Genomic DNA, 22,710 nt, shown 5'->3' on the forward strand with positions numbered 1-22,710 from the left:
TTTTAATAAAAAAAATTCCTATCGCAAATAGCAAAGAATAGAAAAGACGTGTTGAGAGGATAACACAATCTGAAATTAGTTGCATGTAGTCGATTACCGCATAATTTCAAGTTATTGACTTTCAAAGACTACTTCACATCTTCGAAGCTTCGATTCTTCGAAACATCGTACCTTCGAAGATTCCTTCGTTCCTTCGAAGATTCCTTCTTCTTCTTCGTCTTCTTCTTAGTGTTTAATGGCACCCGATCCCTTTCAGGTTCGATACGGCCAATTGCAAAAATGAGTGAAATACAAAATACGAAATAACAAGTTGAAAAAAGAAAACTCGGAACAACCGTTGTGCACCTGACGACTGTCCCCTTCGGAATGACGAAGATTCCTTCGTTGCTTCGAAGTCATTCGAAGCTTCGAAGTTATCGAACTTCAATCACAAATAACAGGCCTAATAGTAGCTATAAGCTTTGCCACGAACCGCCACCATCGCTGATTGGAAAAGCGAGAGGTAGTGGTACGACTCAACGACCAGTCAGGCGCGATCGGACTATTTCAAATGGTACGTTCCAACGGTTAATCAGTCGAAATGTTCTTTCAGATATTAACAATGCAGCGAAAAATAGTATTTATTTGTGAATAGTATTGCTCAGCAGTTTTTAACAAGTTTTTATTTCCCAATAATTTGGTTGTTTAAAAAGCACGATTGCGAAAAAGTGAAGTGTTTCGCTATTGGATACTTTGAATTTTCGTATATCATACCGATTTACAAGTTTTGAACATGGCCGCTTTTCGCGCCATTGTTCCCGTGCTGTGTTCTACATTTGCCTCGATGATAAGGGGCGAATCCAGTGAATCATCGGAAGCGTCATTGAAGAGAAACGTTCGAAGAGATTGAAAAAGACCACGTAAGAACGACTATGAATATTTTAAATTTTAGAATATATTTCATAGAAATATTTCATTAATTTCTTATTCGTATAACCCCTATATACTTTCCGGTGTAACGCTTTGCGGACACGTTGATTGCGTGGACGAGGTTAACGTGCGAGGTTAACGATCACGAATTCTCGCGTGTGTGTGTATGTGTGTGTGTGTATATGTATCGTTGTTTTCTTTATAGGACGAACAAAATTGCTGCGTGAGAGTGACGTGATCTCGCGATTTTGCGACTCGTGTGCCGCAAACCTGTGTCTAAAAAACCTGTTTCTAAAAAGCATCATTTACACATTTCTCTTGCAGATTGCAACCGTAAAAATACACTGTAAAAATGGATAATAGTGATAAATTCGTTGGGAAAGGCCGTGGCTCTTTCCTGTTGGAGATGATGAAACAAAAGACTAAGGAGGAGCGTTTGCGGACTGAAGCACTGCCTCACTCCTTGGAAACACCTAGCAGTCCATCTGAACAAATAAGTTCGGAAATCTTATCTACCAGCTCGAGTTTTGGTGTGGGCCGTGGACGTGGGCAATTGGTCACTGCTCTAATGTCGAGGAGTAGCAATGTACCAGCGTCTAAGGGCCTCTTGTCGGTAGGAAGTTATGGTCGAGGATCCCTGTTAAGTAGTTTAACGCGGACCGTTGGGTAAGTACAGTTGAGAGCAAGTTTTTCAATACACATGAAAATTGTGTAACCACGTACACAAAAGCGTGCGTCCATGTCAAGTGGTCTTTTTCTAGTTCTAGTTCTGATGTGCGTCTGGCTACCTCCGCACAAGTTAGTACGAGCAGTACACAAGCTAGTATGAGCAGTACACCCACCAAAGAACATTCCAAAGTTTTAGAACAATTTGCCGATGTTTCGATACGTGAGAGTCAGTCCACAGTTGATGTATCGACTTCCGAAGAAAGCGCACCGATATGTCGACAGGGGAAAAGTGGAATGAAGTAAGTGACACGAGATGATTCGTAATATTAAAACTGTGCTGTGATATTAAATCCTTGCTGAAGGTATTATTAAACGACACTTGGTAACGATCTTTTTTTTTTCTTTCTCTCTAGAATAGAAGTGTTTGCCAATTATATTGACCTAAAGTTGGAACCTGGCAAAGGTCTATTCCAGTATGAAGTTAAATTTACGCCAGATATAGATTCTAGGCCGTTACGTCGTAAACTGCTCAATCAACATTCCGCCGAGTTGGGGCGCACAAGAATATTCGACGGGACGATACTTTTTTTACCAACAAGATTGCCACAGATCGTGAGTTGTTTGCGTTGTTTGATGCTCAATCGCTATGAATACTTTGTCGCGTGCATACATAACGAAAGAGCAATAATGCCCAATTGTCAAACTTGCAGAAAACTTGCTACGAGTCTGAACATCCGATGGACGGATCGCGAGTGAGCCTTGCCATTATTTACCAAAAGCAGCAGTCGATGAGCGAGAACGTTCAGTTTTTCAATGTTTTGTTCAATCGTGTGATGCGTGCGCTCAATCTAGTCCGCATTGGTCGACAAAATTTCAATCCAAGGGGCGCGTATAATCTGACTAAACATCGATTAGAAGTGTGGCCTGGTTACATCACCGCCGTAAATGAGTACGAGGGTGGCTTGAAACTGTGTTTAGATGCGAAACATCGGGTGATGCGGATGGAGACGGTGCGCGACTTGATGTAAGAATGCCTTTCACATGCACCATACGATTCATTTGTTATTTACGAGCTCGTGATTACTAATTCGCGCGACACAACGCTGCACCATTTGCAGGGGTGATGTTCTTAAAGCAGGAAAGCCAAATACCGTGGATGACGCGATAAGAGAAATAGTGGGATTAAGCGTATTAACGAGATACAACAACAAGACGTATCGCATAGACGACATCGCGTGGGATAAGTCACCAAACTATGAATTCTCCAAGAACGGAGAGAACATGTCCCTGGTGCATTATTACAAGCAACAATGGGGCATTGACATCAAAGACATGGGCCAACCGCTGTTGGTACATCGTGCCAAAGTTAAAACATCGACTGGCGAGGTATGATTCATGTTAATCCTCATCTTATCGGATCATGTTCTCTCTTTCGTTACATACACATGAATGCAAGTCAAACATGTCGACAATCGTTTGTATGCAATAGACGGAGGAAAAAACGATACTTTTGGTACCAGAATTGTGCTACATTACGGGTATCACGGATAACATTCGCTCGAATCATCATATTATGAAAGATTTGAACGATGTTACGAAAATGTCGCCGAATCAACGTCGCGATGTGATCAGGAGGTTCGTAAAAGACGTAAAGGATAATCCAGTGACGCAACAGATATTATCAGAATGGGGTTTGCACTTGAGCGACGATATAGTTCGATTCCCTGGAAGACAACTCGGCTCTGAAATGATAATTTTCGGACGTAAAAAGACCTACCAGTCTGACAGACCTGGCGATTGGAGTAATTTTGCAGTAAAAAATCCAGTATTGTATACCGTAAGTGTCATATCTCGTAAACACGAGATGTCGATCGAGAAAACTCGACACTGACGCGTGACGAATAATTTCGCAGATTGATGTATCCACAAATGTTGCGTTCAATGTTTCAGCCCAATCTAAACAAATGGCACATCTTGTACTGTGTGCGGGATCAAAAATGCGTAGCCGACTTTCTGCGGATGATGAAAACGATCTGTGGACCGATCGGAATGCAAATTAACAATCCACGAGAGATCATGTTAAAGGATGACAGGACCGACACGTACCTGCGAGAACTGCAAAAGAGTTTGGACGACGGTATTGAATTAGTAGTCGTCGTATTTCCGACCAATCGCACCGACAGATATTCCACGATCAAAAAGTAAGATTTTCCTTTCCTTTATGTAGCTTGATCATTATTTTAAGCTACAAAGCCTCATAGATTGCACTCTATCAACCATCCTATGTTTAGACTGTGTTGCGTACAAAAGGCCATGCCGTCGCAAGTCATTATTGCGAAAACAATCTCCAAACCTCAGAAACTGAAGAGCGTCACGGAAAAGATAGCGCTTCAAATCAATTGCAAATTGGGAGGTGCACTTTGGACCGTAAATCTGCCATTGGTATGTAGAAAATTCGCGTTTGTTTGTCGGAAAAAAGAATGTGTGCATATATATAGTATATTCCCTTGTTGGACAATGTCCTAATGCCGTTGCCATCGACAGAGAAATTGTATGGTGTGTGGCATAGACGTGTATCACGCCGGTGTAGGAACCGGGTTAAAGAAGAGTGTCGCGGGATTCGTCGCAAGTTTGGATACCCAGCTGACCAAGTGGCACAGTAGGGTATGCATACAAGCCTCTAGGCAAGAGCTGGTGGATATGCTGCAAATGTGCCTTGTTGCAGCTATTAATGCGTTCCACAAGGTAATTAAATATCGTTGTTATTGGACTGTTATTTGAATCACGTCTCGAACGTTAAACTCGAAGCTTTCTTCCTTTCTAACTTTACTGTTACCCGTCAGCATAACGGATGCAATCCGGACCGTATAATTATATTTCGTGACGGGGTCGGTGACGGTGACTTGGATTACGTCCACAAGTACGAGGTAAAACAGCTATTGCTGACCTTCGACCGCATCGCATCAAACTACAAGCCACAGCTCAGCGTGGTTGTCGTTCAGAAGCGTATCAATACGCGAGTGTTCATCGGAGGAGTGAGTATCGTGCCGAGTAACTTATTCGATATATACGAGAATTGCGCGAGAAGTATCGCGTTGTATCTGCACCGCTTTTGCAATCGTCTTTCGTCTTTCAGGCGGGAGGCTTGGATAACGCCAAGGCGGGGACTATAATCGATTCCTGTGTAACGAGGCGGAACTACTACGATTTTTTCCTCGTGCCGCAGAGCGTGCGGCAGGGGACAGTGACGCCCACTCACTACGTCGTTATCCACGATTCGTCCAACATGGAGACTGATCACATGCAACGACTCACGTACAAACTTTGTCACCTCTATTACAATTGGCCCGGTACGATTCGCATACCCGCTCCTTGCCAATACGCGCACAAACTCGCGTACCTGGTTGGCCAAAATATCCAAGCTGAGCCACATCATTCCCTCTCGGATCTACTGTTTTACTTGTGACTTTTTTCGTCCTTATTTAAGCCTTATTACTTCGACTATTACGATTCAGCTCTCTCTGTGCTCATTATTCTTTTTTTTTTTTTTCGTTTTTTATGATGTTTCTTCCTCGAATATAGAGTATACGAAAACATTGTGTGCAATACATGTGAGCATATTAGTATTGCAATATTCCTATAAAACGTACCTGCCGCTTGATCGTGAATGACAATAATTCCGAGTAGATTCGTACTTGAAATTTGAAAGATTTACGAAGGAAAGAGACGATAGATGAAAGGGACTATTACCAAGTATACTATATGATACGCGGTGCACTTGGGATATGTCTCATCTTAAAATGATTCATTTCATTAGTACCAACTAATAGTACGAGCTAGCACTTGCATTTGTCTTGACCCAAAAAGTAATTCCGTATTTAGCACTCGGGGTGAATACCGATGCAAGTATAGTGCCATACATAATCCGTAGTCTGTTTTTTTCCTTTTTTTATCTGCATTTCGTAATACAGCATGTGCTGCAAATCCCCTATACGTGTACATTTTCTAGTTTTGCGTTACCAATACATAGAACTGTCGTAAACGCGATCGGAAAGTACTTTAAGAGCTACTTCGACCAAAGTCCAGTTAATTTAATCGTCGATTAACTCACTCTTCGTCTCTTTCTAAAGCAGATAATTAGAAAAGGACGAGTAGTGAGTTAAACTACGGTTAAAGTTAAACGGTATTGGTAGAAGCGGGCCTAAATGTGGGAAAAACACTTGGACACTTTATTTCTCTTTTGTTTATTTATTTTTTTCTTTGCTTCTAGTTACTTCTAGTCAAGTATTAGTAACGACAATTTGAGACTGAGAAATTAGTAATCTCCTCATGTTCTTCTCATGTTTCGCAGTGCTTCTATAAGATATTCTTGTAGAAATATTAACCAGTATTATTAAGTGCTTAGTTTTTATTTTTTTAATTTGCAAATCGGTGTGTAAGAAGAATGCCATTATCTCATAAAGTCACATATCATTACCACTATGACCATGATCGTTATCATTTCACAACTCTTGAAATAGTATCGGTATAACTACATGTAACTTTCAAAGTTTTCGTTTGTACAGCTGAATTGTGATGTAGAGGTGTTGCGTACAAAATTTAATATAAAACTACGCTAGTCTAGTAAAAGAGAGAAAAAAAAGACTTGACTAGAGTGTCTCACTCTCGTGTGCTATCGCGCGAGTGAAGAATCCCGACGAGACAATATTCCTTATGCTTGCTGGGTGATGAAATCTTTTCTCCGCAAATGAAATGGATCTCGTATTTGCGATTACCAAGCAAATGCTTACGCGCGATGCATCGAGCGTGTTTGTTCAAGACTGTTGTACGCGAGCCAATTATCCTGTATTATTCTGCACAATGATGGTTTATTCTAGATAAGACAATAGATTATGTTTTATGTAAGATCTATACCTGTAAGTACGTGTCTACGATAAACGTGGAGTATTCTTTTTTTCTTGTTTGTTTATCGATGCGACATTAATCAGAGTTTGATTTCGGAGAAGAGGAAAAAGGAATATTCGACCGTACTGAATTCTTTGATAATCGATTCCACATGCGCGGTACGTTTCGTAAATGAAGGGAAAAGAGGAAAAGAAAATGTTTGGTATATGTATACACGTATGAACTCAGCTGCAGATTATATATATCATTTTTGACGACCATTCCCCATTTATTGGATAGTTGAAAATGCCTTGTTTTTTGGAGTACATATTATCGTGTCCTTTTAATAATATATTGAGTTGGCCAAAAAGTAATTGCGTTTTTTTTTATATAAATAAAAGGCGAATTTTTCATGGGAAACAAAAACTTTATTAAACAATATATTGTCTATTTTGTTTGATTATCTTTTGCCATTTTTCAGGCAACTTCAAGATTCCGCGCTCAAAAAAGTTCTTATCTTTTTCAGCAAAAAACAATTCCAAGAACGATTTGATATCCTCATCAGCAGTAAAGGTTTTACCATTCAAGGCGTTTTGCAAAGAACGAAACAAATGGTAATCTGATGGTGCCAGGTCTGGCGAATATGGTGGATGTGGTAACATCATGGTAACACATCCCATCCAAGCTGCAACAATTTTTCACGAGTGACCAAACTTGTACGTGGTCTAGCGTTATCATGGTGAAACACAACACCTTTGCGATTCACCAATTCTCGACGTTTCTGTTTGATGGCATCATTTCATTTATCCAGTTGACGACAGTATACGTCTGAATTAATGGTTTGATTCCTTGCAAGCAGCTCAAAATACACAGTCCCACCAGACTGACAGCATAATCTTTCTTTGGTGAATATCTGCTTTTCAAGTGCTTTCAGCAGGTTCATCACGCTTGCTCCACCATCTTTTTCGTTTGACGTTGCTGTAGACGATCCATTTTTCGTCGCCTGTTATCATACGTTTCAAAAATGGATCATTTTCCTCACGTTTCAAAAGAGAATCGCAGATGTCAATACGCTTAGTGAGATGAATTTCTTTGAGCTCATGTGGTACTCAAATATCGAGCTTACTAATGTATCCAAGTCGTTTTAAATGGTTTTCAACACTCGATTTCGATATGTTAAGATTCTCAGTGATCTCTCGTGTCGTTAAACGCCGATTGGAATCGATCAGTGCCTTTATTTTGTCATCATCAATTTCGATTGGCCTTCCTGAGCATGGTACATCTTTCACATTAAAATCTCCAGATCGAAATTTAGTAAACCAATTTTGACACTGCCGCAGTTTTAAAGCATCTTCGCCATATACATCACATAACTTTTTATGAGCTTGCACAGCGTTTTTCCCTTTTCGGGAGTAATAAAACAAAATATGACGAAAATGTTCTTTTTGATTTTCACTTTTGAAATCGACGGCAAACAAACACTTGTTAACGAAATCGTGTACTTTCTTTTTCTAAACAAGCTTGAACTGTGAGTTGTTAATCTACATAATGAATTTGCGGTTTAGAATGAAGTTAGTTACGTTTCAAGACATGTATGTCCATCTATTGGAAAAAAACGCAATTACTTTTTGGCCAACCCAATATTATTAAATTAATTATAACAAGGTTTGTTCGATCAGTACAATACACACACACATACGCCGAGTAAGTAAAGTGAGAGAAAAAGGAAAAGATCTCTCTAAACACCGTACGCCAATTGGAACTCCACACTAGGATGTGTCATAAAATCGAAAAGCAACGAACGTGAAGGATACGCGATGCGAATGACATTGCGATTCGTGACAATTCCACTTTTGGCATCCTGGCATCGTCGAGACGAACGGAAGTGTCTTTTTTCATTTGCTCGCACGTTTTCACCGCGGACACGTGATCGAGGATTGCTCTGATCAGATCAGATGGATGTAAAATGCGTATCCCGCACGACGTAACCTCAAACCGATGGAACATGAGGGATCAGGTTTGACGACGGCGGCGATGACATCGCTTTACGTCGCTTCCTCGGGAGAGGGATTCATCCGTGAACGCGCGCGTGAACTCCTCGCGAGTTCCGCAAGGTCCTTCCGCATTGCAGGCGTCCGTTGACACGATACGCCAATGCACTGTACCACGAAATACTCGTGTGTATGCATGTAAACGCGCGCGGCATGGCTGCATACGCGCGCGCGCGTACCGCCCGTTTTCTGGCCCGTATTTACAATCGCGTAGCATATCGGAGTCGCCACCATGCACGCGCGCGCGCGCTCAGCGCCTGCGTACATCTTGTTTACAACTGCGGAGCTCACCGTACACATGACCTTTACAAGATAGACACGATCGTCTGTCGGCTGACTAGGCGTGAACTCGCGCACGGCTCGGCAAGGAGAGAGAAAAAGAGACGTCGCGCGAGCGTGCTGCGTCGTGGCGAGCCATCACCTTTTGCTGGAATACATCCGGTAGCCACGTTCACCGTGATCGCCAGACACCGCGAGTTTACGCGCCGTCAAGTCGCGTCGTATTGCGCATCGCATCGCATTCAATCACCTCGCGGCCAGGAGAGTGCGACGAACGACGTGATCCGTCGGTCGCTCGGCTCGCGCCTAATTACGATACGCTCGAACGTGTGACGCGGTGTTTGTCGCGCGCACGCGCCCCCGTCTATGAAGGGGGAACGCATCCCTGACAAGTGCGAAACGAGGGTTACCGCGTGCGCGAGATACGGCGGAGGAAGGCGGCGGTGAGAGTGACCGTGTTCGTCACCTTGGTCGAAACGATTCGAGAGTGACTGTGAGCCTCGTGTAATTTTTTCACGTGTCGAAATACGCGAACGAAACCAAGAGCGAGATTGTCGCGTAATTGGTGCGTTGAGAGATTAAATGTGCCCGCTTGCGAGTGTCTCGCTTGGATTCGAGAAGGAGAGCAGCTGCGAACAAGTAGGAAGAGTGGAAGTTGGTCTCGACGGACGGAGCTGAGGTGTGCGGGAAGAGCCACGAGAAACAGTGCGACGCGTTTCCTCGCATCGACCTGGAATGCCGCCGTCGCTTCGTCGCCGTCACGATTGTTTTGACGTCGTGTGCTGCCTTTATTGCGCATGAAAAAAATTGCGTTGCCCTTGGCAGTAGCCTATTTATTCGAGAGCAGCGCGTCCGTCGTGGGTGCCGTGTCGTGCCGTGTCGCGTCGTGTCGTGCGTACGTGCACGAGTGCGTGCCATGCTGTACCGTGCCGTGCCGTGCCGTGCTGTGCCCTGCCGAGCAGAAGCGATTCGATAAGGGGCGAATTTCGGCCAGCCGCCCACCTGCAAGCCACCGTCATCCGTTCGCTCGTTCCGTCCGCCGCGCCGTACACGTTTTCCGCGAAAGTCGGGGACGGGACGCGCGCGCTCACGACTCCAAGAGGGAGGGAGAGAAAAATAAAGAGAATACGCCTTGCCGTGCGAATCCCCCTGCCCCACTGCTATCCCTCTTTCATCCTTCTCTCTTTCTCTCCACGTCTTCCTGTTTGTGAACCGCGTATACGTGTACGCCTCGCGTGTGTTGCGTCTCCGTCATTCTGGTTGGCAGTACGCTCGTGCGTCTGCTGTCTCTGTTTTTCGCGCGTGCTTTTGCGCGCGCACGTGTGGTACGTATACATTAATGTGCACGCATATGTAACGCGCGCGCACTCATGTATATACACGTCACCATCGTGGACAGTGCAGTAAATCGTGTTATTCGGAGCGATAAACAGGTGCACGCGAGGCTTGTTGGTTAGTTTGTTTGTTCGTTTGTTCGTTTACTCGTTCGCTCGCTCACACACACACACTCAGACGATAGTACGTCGTGCGAGCCGCTCGTGTAGCTGCCGACGGACGTTGCCGTTGCGTCGCGCAAATTATTCGCGCGTGGAATGCGCGAGCAGTGGTGGTCTTGTCTGAGCCATTAAGAGGCTCGGATAGTGCGCGGGCAGCTCTTTCGGCGCGCCCTGAAACGCAAAGCAAGATCGGTGGCGGGCGAAATTAGACGAAACCGCGTGACAGGTGGATTCGAGGCGTGTCGAGACATAAAGAAAGAGAAAAAGTGAGGAAAGAGAGAGAGGGAGGGAGAGGGTGAGAGAGGGCGGGAAGGAGGGAACGAAGCGAGAGTGAGAGAGCGCCGTCGCGACATCTCGGAGTCATCGGGCGCGTTCAGTGGGATCTTCCCCTACTACTGGTTTGGACACGGCGTGAAGGAAAGGAAGCAGGAGATAGATCGCGAGTGTCGTCGTTCTCGTGTCGCTCGGTGCGATCATCGTGGCTACTGCGTCGCTATCGCGAATCCACCTAACCTACGAGGAGAAGGTGGACGTCCGCGTGCTCGGTGCATGAGCGCGCCGAGTGCCGCCGCGAAGGGAAGGGGCGGCGGAGCGGGACGACGGCACGCACACATTGCCCGCCCGACGCAACACATTCTCGGCCGCGAACGCTACTGAGTGCACATGCACCGGCGGTGGTGGTGCCGCCACCGCCACCGCTGCTGTTGCTACTGTTACTTGTGCGCATCGTCGTCGCTTATTTACGTCCCGAAACGTGCTCTCGTCGTGCGGAGGCGCACTCGCGAAGGCCACTCTTGACATCGTTCTCCGTCGCGACTGTCAATGCGCCGCGTGTTTGCGCGCGCGTGCAAAGAGTGTCGTTGGCGACGTTGGCCGCGACGGCGGCGAGGAACGACGACGACGACAACAACAACATCGACGACGACGACGACGACAACATCGATTACGAAAACGTCGAGGGAATTAGTGGTAGTAAACGCGAGCTGGAACGCGATTCGCTGACACATTGACGGCGGTTGCGTCGCGAGAACGCTGCATTGCGTTATATCGCGTCACGTTGCGCTGTTATGTTTGCAAACGTGCACGACGACACCATAGTCCCGTAACGACGGGGCACGCTGCTGTCGCTATCACCGACGGCCGTTAATCGGCAGAGCCAACTAGAGAGAGAAAGAGAGAGTGAGTGAGTGGAGTGAGAGAGAGAGAGAGAGAGAGGAAGAAAGAAAGAAGGAAGGAGAGGAAGAGAGCGAGACAAGCTCCAACAAGCGCGAATCTACTCGAGCGTAGCCGAGCGAGCGCGCGCGTGCTCTTGCTTGCTTGCTGGCTCGCTCGCTCGCTCGCTCGCTCGCTCGCTCACACGCTCGCAGGGATTTTCTCGTATTTCTCCCGCCACGATGAACTTCCGTGCTCCGTTGCGCGTCGTGCGGTCTCTCCGCGCCGAGGAGGACGAGACGCACGTGTGACGACGCGCACTCTCGTCAGTCAAATTGTAAAAGTGCAGCCAACACTCGCATGCTTGAGGGGAAAGGGCGTGAAAGTGAGCAGTGGTGAGTGAGCACGAGCGAGAAACGACCGTGGTCTGGAAAGAAATACCATGTGAATCACGCGTCAAGGGCCCTCACGTTGTCGCGTATTGTGCGCGCGTACTCGATCGTAGACTCCTTCGTGACCGTCTCGCGATCTCGTCATCGCCGACAATGTCCTCGAGTAAGGGCCCGACGTCGCCGTCGAGCGGACCCGTGGTCCTCTGCGGCCATCTGAAGAAGCTCAAGACCCTGAAGAAAAAGTTCTTTGTGCTGCGCGGCGAGGCGCCTGGCTGCCTCGCCTGTCTCGAATACTACGACACCAAGAAGAAATTTGACAACAAACAGCTGCCGAAACGCAGTATACTGTTGCACAGCTGCTTCAACATCAACAAGCGCGGCGACACCAAGCACAAACACGTGATTGCGCTCTACACCAAGGACGAGTGCTTCTGCCTGATCCTCGAGAGTGAGAAGGACCTGGACGACTGGCTGAAGGCAATGCTGCGACTCCAGAGCGGGGACGTGCCCGACGGTGAACAACCGCGTCCTACATTTGGTAAATTCGCCGAATATATATATCCGATACACGCCACTTTTCAAATTCCCGCCCGCGAGTGCCTCTTCTCTTGGGCGGCAAACCTCCCAGCGACGATCGGTATTCCTGCCCGGTATTCTCGTCACCGATGCTCGATGAAGCAGCGTCCACGGTGACCGTTGCGACCGCGCGAACGAAACGATTTTTTCGCAAATTTGCAAAATTCCTCACGCGCGCGCGTGCGTTTGTCCGCCTTTGATAAAATAGCGCCTGTCTGGCGGCGGATGGTAATGAATGTTAGCGGTGACGAGATTATCGCGCATCTATATCGACCGGTGCAGGAACCTATAACGGAGTCACGTTAATGCGTATTTGTTTACGTCCGATGGAACGCACGCCTTCGGATTTACCGCCTCTCCTTTCGCGCAATTAATGTAATTCGTTTTCCGTTTTTCTCTGTTTCCGAACGTGACATTGGTATAGTATTGCCGCGTCGTCTGTTGTAGAGCACGTGTGGCAAGTTACGATGCAGAGAAAGGGGCTGGGGGCACGAAAGAACATTCATGGACCCTACAGATTATGCCTCACCGATCAAACCTTGAGTTTAGTGAAGATTGGAGCACAGGATAATTCCGACTCTATCGAATTTTCTGTAAGTTTCCGAATAAGAAGCTGCGAGAGTACGTGGTAAAGCGTGTGACAATTAAGACGCGAGACTTGTCGAGGTTTCATCCGATACCCGAAATAAAGTAATACAGACGGGGTCTATGGTATACAGAATGGATGATCCACTGTTAAGTATGCCGCAATTGCCGCGAAACCTCGCCGACTTGCGCGTCCCGATCTTGTCGCACGCTCTCGTCCTCTCTCTCTCTCTCTGTTACGATTGAATACGCGTTCTTCTCGTACGTTTCTTGATTCGCTATCCATGATTTCGCCAACCAGACGAAAATATTCAAGTAAAATCATTCTTCTGTACTCTCTCCTACAGCTAAATTACATCAGACGATGTGGATTCGCGGATGATATATTTTACATAGAAGTCGGCCGATCCGCCGTAACGGGGGACGGTGAATTTTGGATGGCAGTCGAAGACAACAATATCGCGCTTAACATGTACGACGTGATAACGACTGCGATGAGGAATTCCAAGAGCAACAAGGATGAAGTGGGACCTCGTCAGAGGATGCGCAGTTCCTCGGCGAACGAAGCCAGCAAGCCGATATCCGTTCTCCAACGACGACACACCGGTCAAAAGCTTCACGGGTTCTCGCCCCTGGGTAAGCTTGCTATTTGTCGCGCGCGCAAGTCCGCAAGTGTTTTGTACATACGTGTATGTATGTTACGTGTTATCGTGGCGCGTTTATACCTGCCGTCATCTGTACCGGGTGCAAAACATGTGACTCAACAATGTCGTTTCACGAGATGTACGTATCGTACGCAGCGTTCATTTACCGTGAAACATTTTCACGTGCGCAACTCGAGACCGGTCGAGTCATTTTGTGCTTGTCGCGTTGTCGAACCGTCGAGACGCTCTGTGTATTTTGTATCACGAATTTCGAGAGAAAGAGAGACGTTATGTTTACGTACGTCTTTTCTCACAAATTCCTGTCGCACCAAAACCGTCAAGCCGTCAAACAGCCGAAAAGACAAGTCCGAGAAACGTATACCGCGTGTACGCGCACATCGAATCGAATTTAATAACTTAAAGAGAAACCAGATGAAAAATCGTGTGTACACACGCGTGATACGTGTCAGCTTTTGAGTAACACAAGTGGGTTTACGGGGTTTACAGAGGAACAGAAGACACACAAGGAACAAGTGGAACCATTGCAAGAACAGACCGTTACTTCCTCTGCTCCCACACAGTGTAGTCAATCTCGGAGTACCTCCTCCGCCAATACAGTCACGGGTCTGTTCTCTGTCATAGTATCTATCTGCTTTCTTCCTTTCGCGTTTCTGTGGGTTGCGAATGGCAAAACCAGCACACGAGACCAGTGTGCGAACGTGTCATGTGTCGTTTCTTTCTCTCTGAGTTTTCATTTCATCGAGTATGCGTAAAGCCTTGCACGCAGACTTTGGTCATCGTGTCATTTTCCCGTTCTATAGAGACGTGATCCTTTTTTTTAGCGACGACTTTGAACGAACGAGACTCTTGTACGAACGCAATGACCAATCGCATTAAACAGACAACATACACGCAGCAATTGTGCATCGTTTCCTCAGTGTTAGCTTCATGGTGTAAATAGCATGACTAATGCGGCCAGTAAGCCATCCGGAGTCTATTATCTTCGTCAAGTGTTGTCATACGTGTCAGGTATAGATCGTGTAACGTGTACGTATTGTTAATGTACATTTTGTTAAAACGACCAAAATTAAGTACGTTGGAATCGTAATTTCGTCGCTTCGCGTAATTTCGAACGCATCGATACATCCTTTTTCTTTATCGCGATTCTTTTCTCCGTACGGATCGTACACAGTTTTCGAGATACGGGAACGAGAATCCAGGTTCGAGGAGTACAATCGTCCTGGTTTAGGGAGAGAGACGATTCTCCAAGTACAACAAAGTAGCGTAATTTATCGCGAGCGTTTTCGCAATGCCTCGGTCATGCATTTTAACAGCACGATTCAATACACTGCTAGCCGTATCTGCCGAATTCGGCGCGAGATGCACGTGAGAAGTACGAGAAAGAGACTTGTACGATAGTGAGAGGTGTATGGTTTGCAGCTGTTGCTGGTACCGGGGCTTGGACTACTGGGATTGCCACGACTAATGCCAACAGTGCCGCCGGTACCGCTAGGCGTCGTCATTCGGTAGCGAGTCATCCTCATTCCGTCAATAATTCCCAATCCACTCATGCCACGACGACGGCAACGAATACAGCCATGACCGTCACTACCACTGCAACAACCACCACCACCACCACCACTACCACTATCACCGCCACTACCACAACCACCTCTACCATTACTGCCACCATCACCGCGACCGTTACCGCGACGATCACCACGACCACAACCGCGACAATATCCCATCAGAGAACCCTGTCGCTGCCCTTAGCTGCCGTTATTATCAATCAAACACAACCATCTAAAAGATCCGTTTTACGGTGTATGTATTTCGTTTCGTCATAATTTAAATCGAATCGAACCTCTGTTTTACCCTTTCAGTGTTTCTGCAATCCGCTTGTTATGGCTCTCTTTTGCGTTACGCATTCGATATCTTTTCTTCCGTAACTTTCACAGTGTACAAGGCCGATCGATCAATGTTTATTTAATGTAAGGCCGCAACAATTACAACTATGCGTAAATACCTGCCAGCATGCCGTTACATTTACAAATGCACGATACATTATGAAAAAGAAACGCTTCTCAGTTTGTATCTTTGGTTTATCTGTTTGCCAAGTACAAGTGGAATGGATACGTGTTTGTGACACGTGTCTCCTGGTTGTTCCATGCTGTTGGTACTTGGTAACGAGTTCTGTCAAATTTTCATTGGCATATAATCCTCTCTGGTTGCTTTACTATTATTTATTTTATCATATTATTCTCGAGTCCTGCGAACGCGCAAGAAGCTCGAGTCAAGGTGTGACCATGATCGCACTGCTGCTTTTGAGAAAGAAAAAAAAAACAAGAAACACACATGTACGCACATGTATAATAGTACATGTACATTTAACAGTAAACAATCTGTCTCGATGTATGATGACTATATACATCGCATAATGATTGATGTACTTGCGAATACACGCAAAACTAACAACGCTGCTGCTATGCTGGGACGATGGAAATGGCCTCCTTTTTTTTCTTTTCTTTTCTTTTTTCCACTGTGCACGAGCGACCACTTGCCGATTCCACTAACGAGTGCGTTTGCAGGTGCGACCGGGCGCGACCGATGCGACAGTTTGCCATCGAGGGCTCGTACTACCAGCGAGGGACAACCAACCGCGGTTATATTGAGCCATTCTAGAGGTACTCATATCATGTCTCATGTACCACGACCGCATTCCATGTGTGGACGAGGCCTTTCCCCGCCGATCGCGTCAATGCCCATCAGCCCCGCTTCCGACGTTTGCTCGTCGGACTCGGCCGGATCGTCACCCTCGATGGACGACTGCGGTGATAACATCATGGAGGAAGGCACTGTTTCGAGATACGGACATTCCTTGACGCCCGATGAACCCGTGATCTTGGACAAGAAGGGTGACGACTATGCTCTCTGGTCGACGTCGCATCCGCATCTGAAATACTCGCTAAACTTTAAATCTCATTCGCCCTCTCAGGTGAGTGTGAGGTGTACTCTGTGTGCGTGGGTGTTTAACACGTTAAGCGCCGAGCCGATTCTGTTTACCTTTGCGTTTACGCCGCGCAATATCGCGTGGCTTAAAGGGAAAGTTCCGACCGCCGATCACCTTAACGCGTTCTCTGTTTTATATGTTACTTAATTTATTTATTCTCTGTTTTTATTTCATGAAGGGAATAATGTATTATATGCAGGAGATTTTTTATTTTCATTAATCTGCATTATGTGCAGATATACCAATAGAAGTAGTAGAGGCATATCATTCCGTCATGCTTGCAGAGTTCCTACGGTGAAATGTACAGTCCCTGCGGCTCGAGTCCTGGCCGCGGTGGCGCGTACATGCCTATGAGCCCAGGGACGACGGTTCACTCGCATTCTCGAGGCTCGTCTCTCGTGGAAGAAAGCAACGTGGACGGTTATGTACCGATGGCACCGGTTGGAGATGACGGTTACGTCGATATGGATCCTGTAAATAGTCACAACGGCCACTTCCCGGACGACATATCGCAGAACGACGGTAGCAGTTGTTCCGTTACCTCCGGTACACCTAGCACGGATCTGCGATTTTCCGAGTATCATCTGGACAAGGTGACCAGTTTCCTCGCACCTGGAGAGGATCTGCAAGCCAGGCCGACTAGAGCTTACTCGGTCGGATCCAGACCGGAACAGGCAAACAGGCATCGTAAAAATAGGTGCGACTATTTATTTTAATCTCCTTAAGATTTCAGCTGCTACATACGTGGTTTTGCGTTTTCAAAGTCAAACGATAAGTCTAACTCTTTGTGTGATTGTTCGAAAGATTGGACATCACTCCGCAAGACTCCAATAGAGTACGAGCTTTTTCCGTGGGCAGTCGTTCAAAGAGGCCCGAGATCGGAAGGCTGGCTGGCGTGATCACCGCGCCACTACCAGTCGGTTCGGACAGCTCAAACTCGAACAAGTCAAACTCCGCGCCGTTATTGTCGAGCTCGTGGGGACACAACTCGGGCTGTTCCGGTGCGTCCGATCGCATGGAGGATCTCATGGAACTGGATTTCACAAGGCCCAGTATTCCAACCACTCTCTCCTCGCCTCCGTCATCTTGTTCCCAGTCTCAGTCGCAGTCGCAATCGTATTCTACTGCCACCGATACTAGTTCCTACGTCGACATGTCGCCCGGACAGCCTCCCGTATCGACCACTGCCCCATACGTCGATATGAGTGGCATAAATAAGGTATTACCGATAAACGTGCCGCGTGTTTTCGTTTTCGTTTCGCGCCACCAAACGACGAATTTTTTTCCTGCAAAACAAAATTTCTTTGTTACAGATCAATCGCAATAACAATAACAATACAATCACTGCCAACCACAATCATAGTCATATGCATATACCATTAGCTTTCGCCCACAAGCCCGTAATTACGACTTTAAAGCCGGTAGAGGAGGCAGAAGGACCTTACATGAAGATGGACGGCGGCATGATGGAGGATTGGACGCATTCGAAAGCGAGTCCGAAGCAAGTGTCATCTCCCATGCAAGAGGATACTTGTCAAACGAATGGCCCGCCAGGTGAGCCAAGTGAGCCGAACCTTTCTAGTACAAATGAAATGAAATAAATAACATGGTAAAATAATGACAGAGTGATGATAACAGAGAATCCGGGGGAATTAATGTTTTCAGGTAGCACGAGAACGGCACCGGTAGATCTACCGCAACCGAGGCGGCCTCCGGAGGGATACGTCGAGATGTCTTTTAAAGCGCGACCGAGCTTGGAACAGGACTACATAAATATGAGCATGGGCGTGAACAATCGGAACAACCGTAAAACGCGAACGGCCAGCCATAAGGACAAATCGCGGTCGCAACCGATCGCGATCCAGGCGGGCGGCAAGCCGTCCAAGACACCTAGCTTTTTACCTCTGAACGTAAGTCCGACGTCCGAGAGCCTGGTGAGCACGCCCGCCTCTCCGCCGCGAACAACGCCCACGGGCTCTTCGGCCACGATCTTCCCCTTCTCGCTCAATAGCCCGCAGTCGCCGGTAAAACCGTTTACGAATCAGAAGAAAAGCAATGACGTCGTCAACGACGACGTCGACGACGACGTCGACGACGACGTCGATGACGACGACAACGAGGAGGAAGAGGAGGAGGAGGAGATGATCGAGAACGACATCGACGTAAACATCTCTAAACGGAACGAGAACAATGACTACGCGGTGATGGAACCTAAGAGGATTCGCGCACCATGTTCCATCCCGCGGACGACGGAAACGAACGACCTCTTGTCGAAAACGAGTAAACGAGAAAACGAGAAGCTATCCAATCCCGTGAACAGGAACATCACGCGGCTCGCGTCGAACAGCTTGTCCACGCAGGAGCGAGGTAGATCCGTTAACCTGATAACTCCGTTAACGAAGAAATTCTCGGATCTCACGATATCGAAACCGCGTCTCGTCACGGCCTCACCGAACACCAGCCCCACTCTGACGGGTTTCAAGCCATCGGTCGTGCAACATCCGAAATCGTCGTCACCCAAGTTCATCGACGAGACTCCCACGTCCACGCCCACGTCTACCCCAACACCTACACCGAGTCCGCTGGACAGCGAAGGTTACGAGAAGCTGCAGCCGGGCGCGACGATCTTGCATTACGCTAGTCTAGATTTGCCGGAGCTCGGTAATCCGGCACCTGTGTCGCCGGCATCAACGCAGGAGGGTTTTACGTATGCCGAGATCGACTTTGCCAGACTCAAACGGAACTAGAATGCATCGTCCTCCCGAATTCCCTTGATGCGAGTGCGTGCCAAGTGATCGTCGGCACGAGATGCCCCTTACGTCCCTCCGCATGTCCCGCGCGATTAGGGTAAACGAGCACAGGCAGGGTATAAATCAATCAGATTCTGACATTGATTCTCGGCTGGTTCAACGAGCAATGCGCCGATGTAGCAGGCACTGTACATTACCCCCTACGATTCGTTTCTTTATTTGAACCTGACGACCCATTCGGCCCGTCGGCCGATCTCTCTGGGGCATGTACGTATTGGCAGACTCATTTTTTCAATCGTTTCGAGAGGAAGCATCGCTGGAACAGTCCTAGTAGTATCGCATTAATATCTGCATTAACACTGTATTTTATCGGAATGATGTGAAGTTCTTTTATATAGACGAAAGATGCTTTTTCTGCCGATTTCAAAGGAAAATTTCAAATCCGGATAAGGTTTAGTAGAGAAGCGATATACGTAAATGTTATTTTTTATTCAGTTTAATATATTTGTATAATTGGATTACGTTACATTAGAGAGGGAGGGAGGGAGAGAGAGAGAGAAAGAAGAAATTCCTCGATATGTTTACCTAGATATATATATATATACACACACACACACACATACATATATATATTTACCTAGTTAAGCAAGGACTGCTTGTAAAAATGTATAAATGCTTTAAATTTTAATTTTGTTAATAGACTTGTGCGCGTGTTACCTTTATCAAAATTTCTTATATCTTGTATTATATATCTCAGATGCTGATAAGCCAAATGTGTATAAGTCAATTTCTTGTTTTTTCTTTTACGTCTTTACGACACACCACACACGCACACGCATATGCAATGACAGGATTTATTTATATCGATTTTCGGACAATGTTTTTAAATGAGATCAATTCCACTTCTTTTCGTAATATAGTACATGTACAAATTTGAACAATGTATCTTTTATCATGCGCGCATTTCGTATAAATTTTATTAAACTGGATTCACTCGAGATTTGCGTACTACGTGTCGCGTTTGTACAAAGAATGTAAACTCGTGAGCCTGATATATAAGATGCAGCTTCCACATTTTCAAGATTCTCGTCATTTTGTAAAATTTTTCGTCATTGAATGCGCGAATACTCGATTCCCAGATTACGGAATCTGCTTCAATTCGTGGGAGGAATCGCCAAATCCGTGGACCGATGAAATGGATTTGTAATTTTGGTATTTTGAAAATCGTTCCACGAATCTACCGTCACGCGCATTCCCGACGACGATTCGCGTCTCACAATATTTTTTTTGCGAAAACTGATAAACGCCTCTATGACGGCAAGGCAAAAAAAGAAACATACTGTTAGACACGTTGCGACTAAACCCCACGTTGACATCGGTGTACTAAAGACGTTTCAGTGAAACTGAATATATCGCAGATGAGCTTTAGGAGTATCTCGTAGGAATATTTCGTAGGTGGTGTGTAACGCTACCAGAAAACTAAGTACTGAAAGAGAAACGCGTGAAAGAGTTGTCTTTGTAACGTTGCTGCGGTTTGGATGATATTCTGCTGAGCGGTATATCAACGGAATGTCGTTGGCGCTTTTCCGGACGCAGAATTTCATTCGAATCTGTTTCTCCTCGCAAAGAAACGTTAGCTCGACATTTCATAAGGTGCGTATCGCAGACAAAATAGATGTTCCGTATAATGCGATATACATGTGCTATATCATGCTTTTCGTATAAATTATCAAGGATCCTAAAAGAGAGCTAATTGTATACACGAAACAGTGAGTCGCGCGAGCGTACACGTGTATGCATATTCGTCTTGCGGGATATCCTGGTGAAAAACGGTACAACTGACAATGTGCCGGAACACGCAGTACGAAGAGAGATTTATTTGTTGAAAAAAAATAGAAAGAAATATGTCAACACGTCTGCATAATGACGACTCGACCCGCATCGATAGTACAGTTTATTCGTTTCTATGTGCATGCGTGTGTGAGAGGAGAGAGAGAGAGAGTGTGTGGTGTGCGTGTGTGTGTGTGACGTATTTGACCAAACGCATTAATTTCTTGCATGAATTTTATTTAAGCATATTGCGGTTGCATCGTAACGTACAAGGTGTCTCTTGTATATACACATGTATGTCCGACGAATTTTTGTGTTGTATGTGGTGCGTGTGTATGTGCGTGTGTATGTGGGAGTGTACAAGTTGGACACACGTGTATATATACGTATATGTACACGCGCGCGCGCACAACACACCAGCACAAACATACATATATATATATATGAACATATATGTATGTATGTTATAAATATAAAGTATGATAATATTAATAATTAATAAATTTAAAGTATATATAAATGCTGTTTTTTTTTCATTTCGTGGAAATATATTTCGTAGCATTTAATTTCAATATCGCCACTTTCAATGAAACCCAATTGTTTGTCAATTGTTTGTTTCTTCCGTTAAAACCATATTTAACAAATGACTTGTTTAACCGAATCACGTATCTACTCCGAAGGAAGCAACAAGAGGTAACAGAAAATTGTCCAGGAGAGTCTGAAAAGTTTTTGTTAGATGTCACCACTCGTCGCATATTTCAACAAGTTTATCCGCAAGGTATTGCGCTGACGTTATCGGACGAACGTGGAGAGAATAATTTCTCGACATGGCTGATTACGGGATAATATGGTGATGATTTGAATTTATACAGTTGGCACTCTATTAAATAAAACGATTACCGTGTCTTATTTGAGCAAGTTTACACTCTCGACACGCGCAATCTCGATACCAGTGTTGCGATAATTTGCAATTTTCCGATTTCGCGGCCGCATGTGAACATGGTCGTGCCGCGTCGTCGGTATATTTGCTCGGTAAGTACGGAGACAACAGCATCATTTTACCAACGAACGGATGAACGCGCGTACATTTGCATGGTCTTTGTAAAAAGATCTGTTTTTTATTCCTACACTGCTGAACTGATGCAATAAGTTAGAGTGAGAAAAAATATACTTGTCTCACTTTAACATATTGCACCAGTTCAGCAGTGCAGGAATAAAAAACAGATTCCCCTGCATTCATAGCCACCATTCATTTCCGCCATTCGTGGCAATTCGTCTGACGATTAGTCAGGGGTTGGCAGAAAATATTATACATAAATATACTTGGCTACTGCAGCTAAATGGACCTTAAATCACGCGTGTCAAAAACAAAGGGAAGAAAGGACGTTCCTTATTGCTTGTGAAATCGTGCACTATTTCACAGGGGCATTGTTACGTTCAATATAGATGTTTCCCTGCAAGCGTCCCACGTTTGTATTTTTGG

The 22,710-nt window shown here is 45.8% G+C and overlaps 2 protein-coding genes across 5 annotated transcripts; both read left to right on the plus strand.

Annotated features, from left to right (window-relative positions):
* Window positions 1–782: 782 nt before the first annotated feature.
* On the plus strand, window positions 783–6,832 carry LOC105280709 (piwi-like protein Ago3). Of its 2 annotated transcripts, XM_011341434.3 has the most exons (12): window positions 783–899; window positions 1,234–1,575; window positions 1,671–1,877; window positions 1,992–2,190; window positions 2,289–2,602; window positions 2,697–2,964; window positions 3,068–3,415; window positions 3,529–3,779; window positions 3,870–4,020; window positions 4,123–4,323; window positions 4,422–4,613; window positions 4,715–6,832. In XM_011341434.3, exons 2-12 carry the CDS (start codon window positions 1,262–1,264, stop codon window positions 5,042–5,044), a joined length of 2,775 nt encoding a protein of 924 aa, XP_011339736.1. In that variant the 5' UTR covers window positions 783–899; window positions 1,234–1,261; the 3' UTR covers window positions 5,045–6,832. The 2 variants fall into 2 exon arrangements, with proteins under 2 accessions (XP_011339736.1, XP_026827750.1); XM_026971949.1 differs by lacking the exon at window positions 783–899 and having other exon boundaries at window positions 988–1,575.
* A 1,271-nt stretch (window positions 6,833–8,103) lies between these two features.
* On the plus strand, window positions 8,104–21,290 carry LOC105280708 (insulin receptor substrate 1). 3 transcript variants are annotated; one of them, XM_011341433.3, is made up of 10 exons: window positions 11,952–12,370; window positions 12,856–13,001; window positions 13,341–13,629; window positions 14,145–14,261; window positions 15,078–15,461; window positions 16,226–16,632; window positions 16,932–17,344; window positions 17,452–17,866; window positions 17,961–18,201; window positions 18,313–21,290. In XM_011341433.3, exons 1-10 carry the CDS (start codon window positions 11,986–11,988, stop codon window positions 19,392–19,394), a joined length of 3,879 nt encoding a protein of 1,292 aa, XP_011339735.1. In that variant the 5' UTR covers window positions 11,952–11,985; the 3' UTR covers window positions 19,395–21,290. The 3 variants fall into 3 exon arrangements, with proteins under 3 accessions (XP_011339733.1, XP_011339734.1, XP_011339735.1); XM_011341431.3 differs by lacking the exon at window positions 15,078–15,461 and having other exon boundaries at window positions 8,104–12,370; XM_011341432.3 differs by lacking the exons at window positions 14,145–14,261; window positions 15,078–15,461 and having other exon boundaries at window positions 8,104–12,370.
* The last annotated feature ends 1,420 nt before the right edge of the window (window positions 21,291–22,710 follow it).

Source organism: Ooceraea biroi, chromosome 8 (genome assembly GCF_003672135.1).
Source record: "Ooceraea biroi isolate clonal line C1 chromosome 8, Obir_v5.4, whole genome shotgun sequence".
Taxonomy (NCBI): Eukaryota; Metazoa; Arthropoda; class Insecta; order Hymenoptera; family Formicidae; genus Ooceraea; species Ooceraea biroi.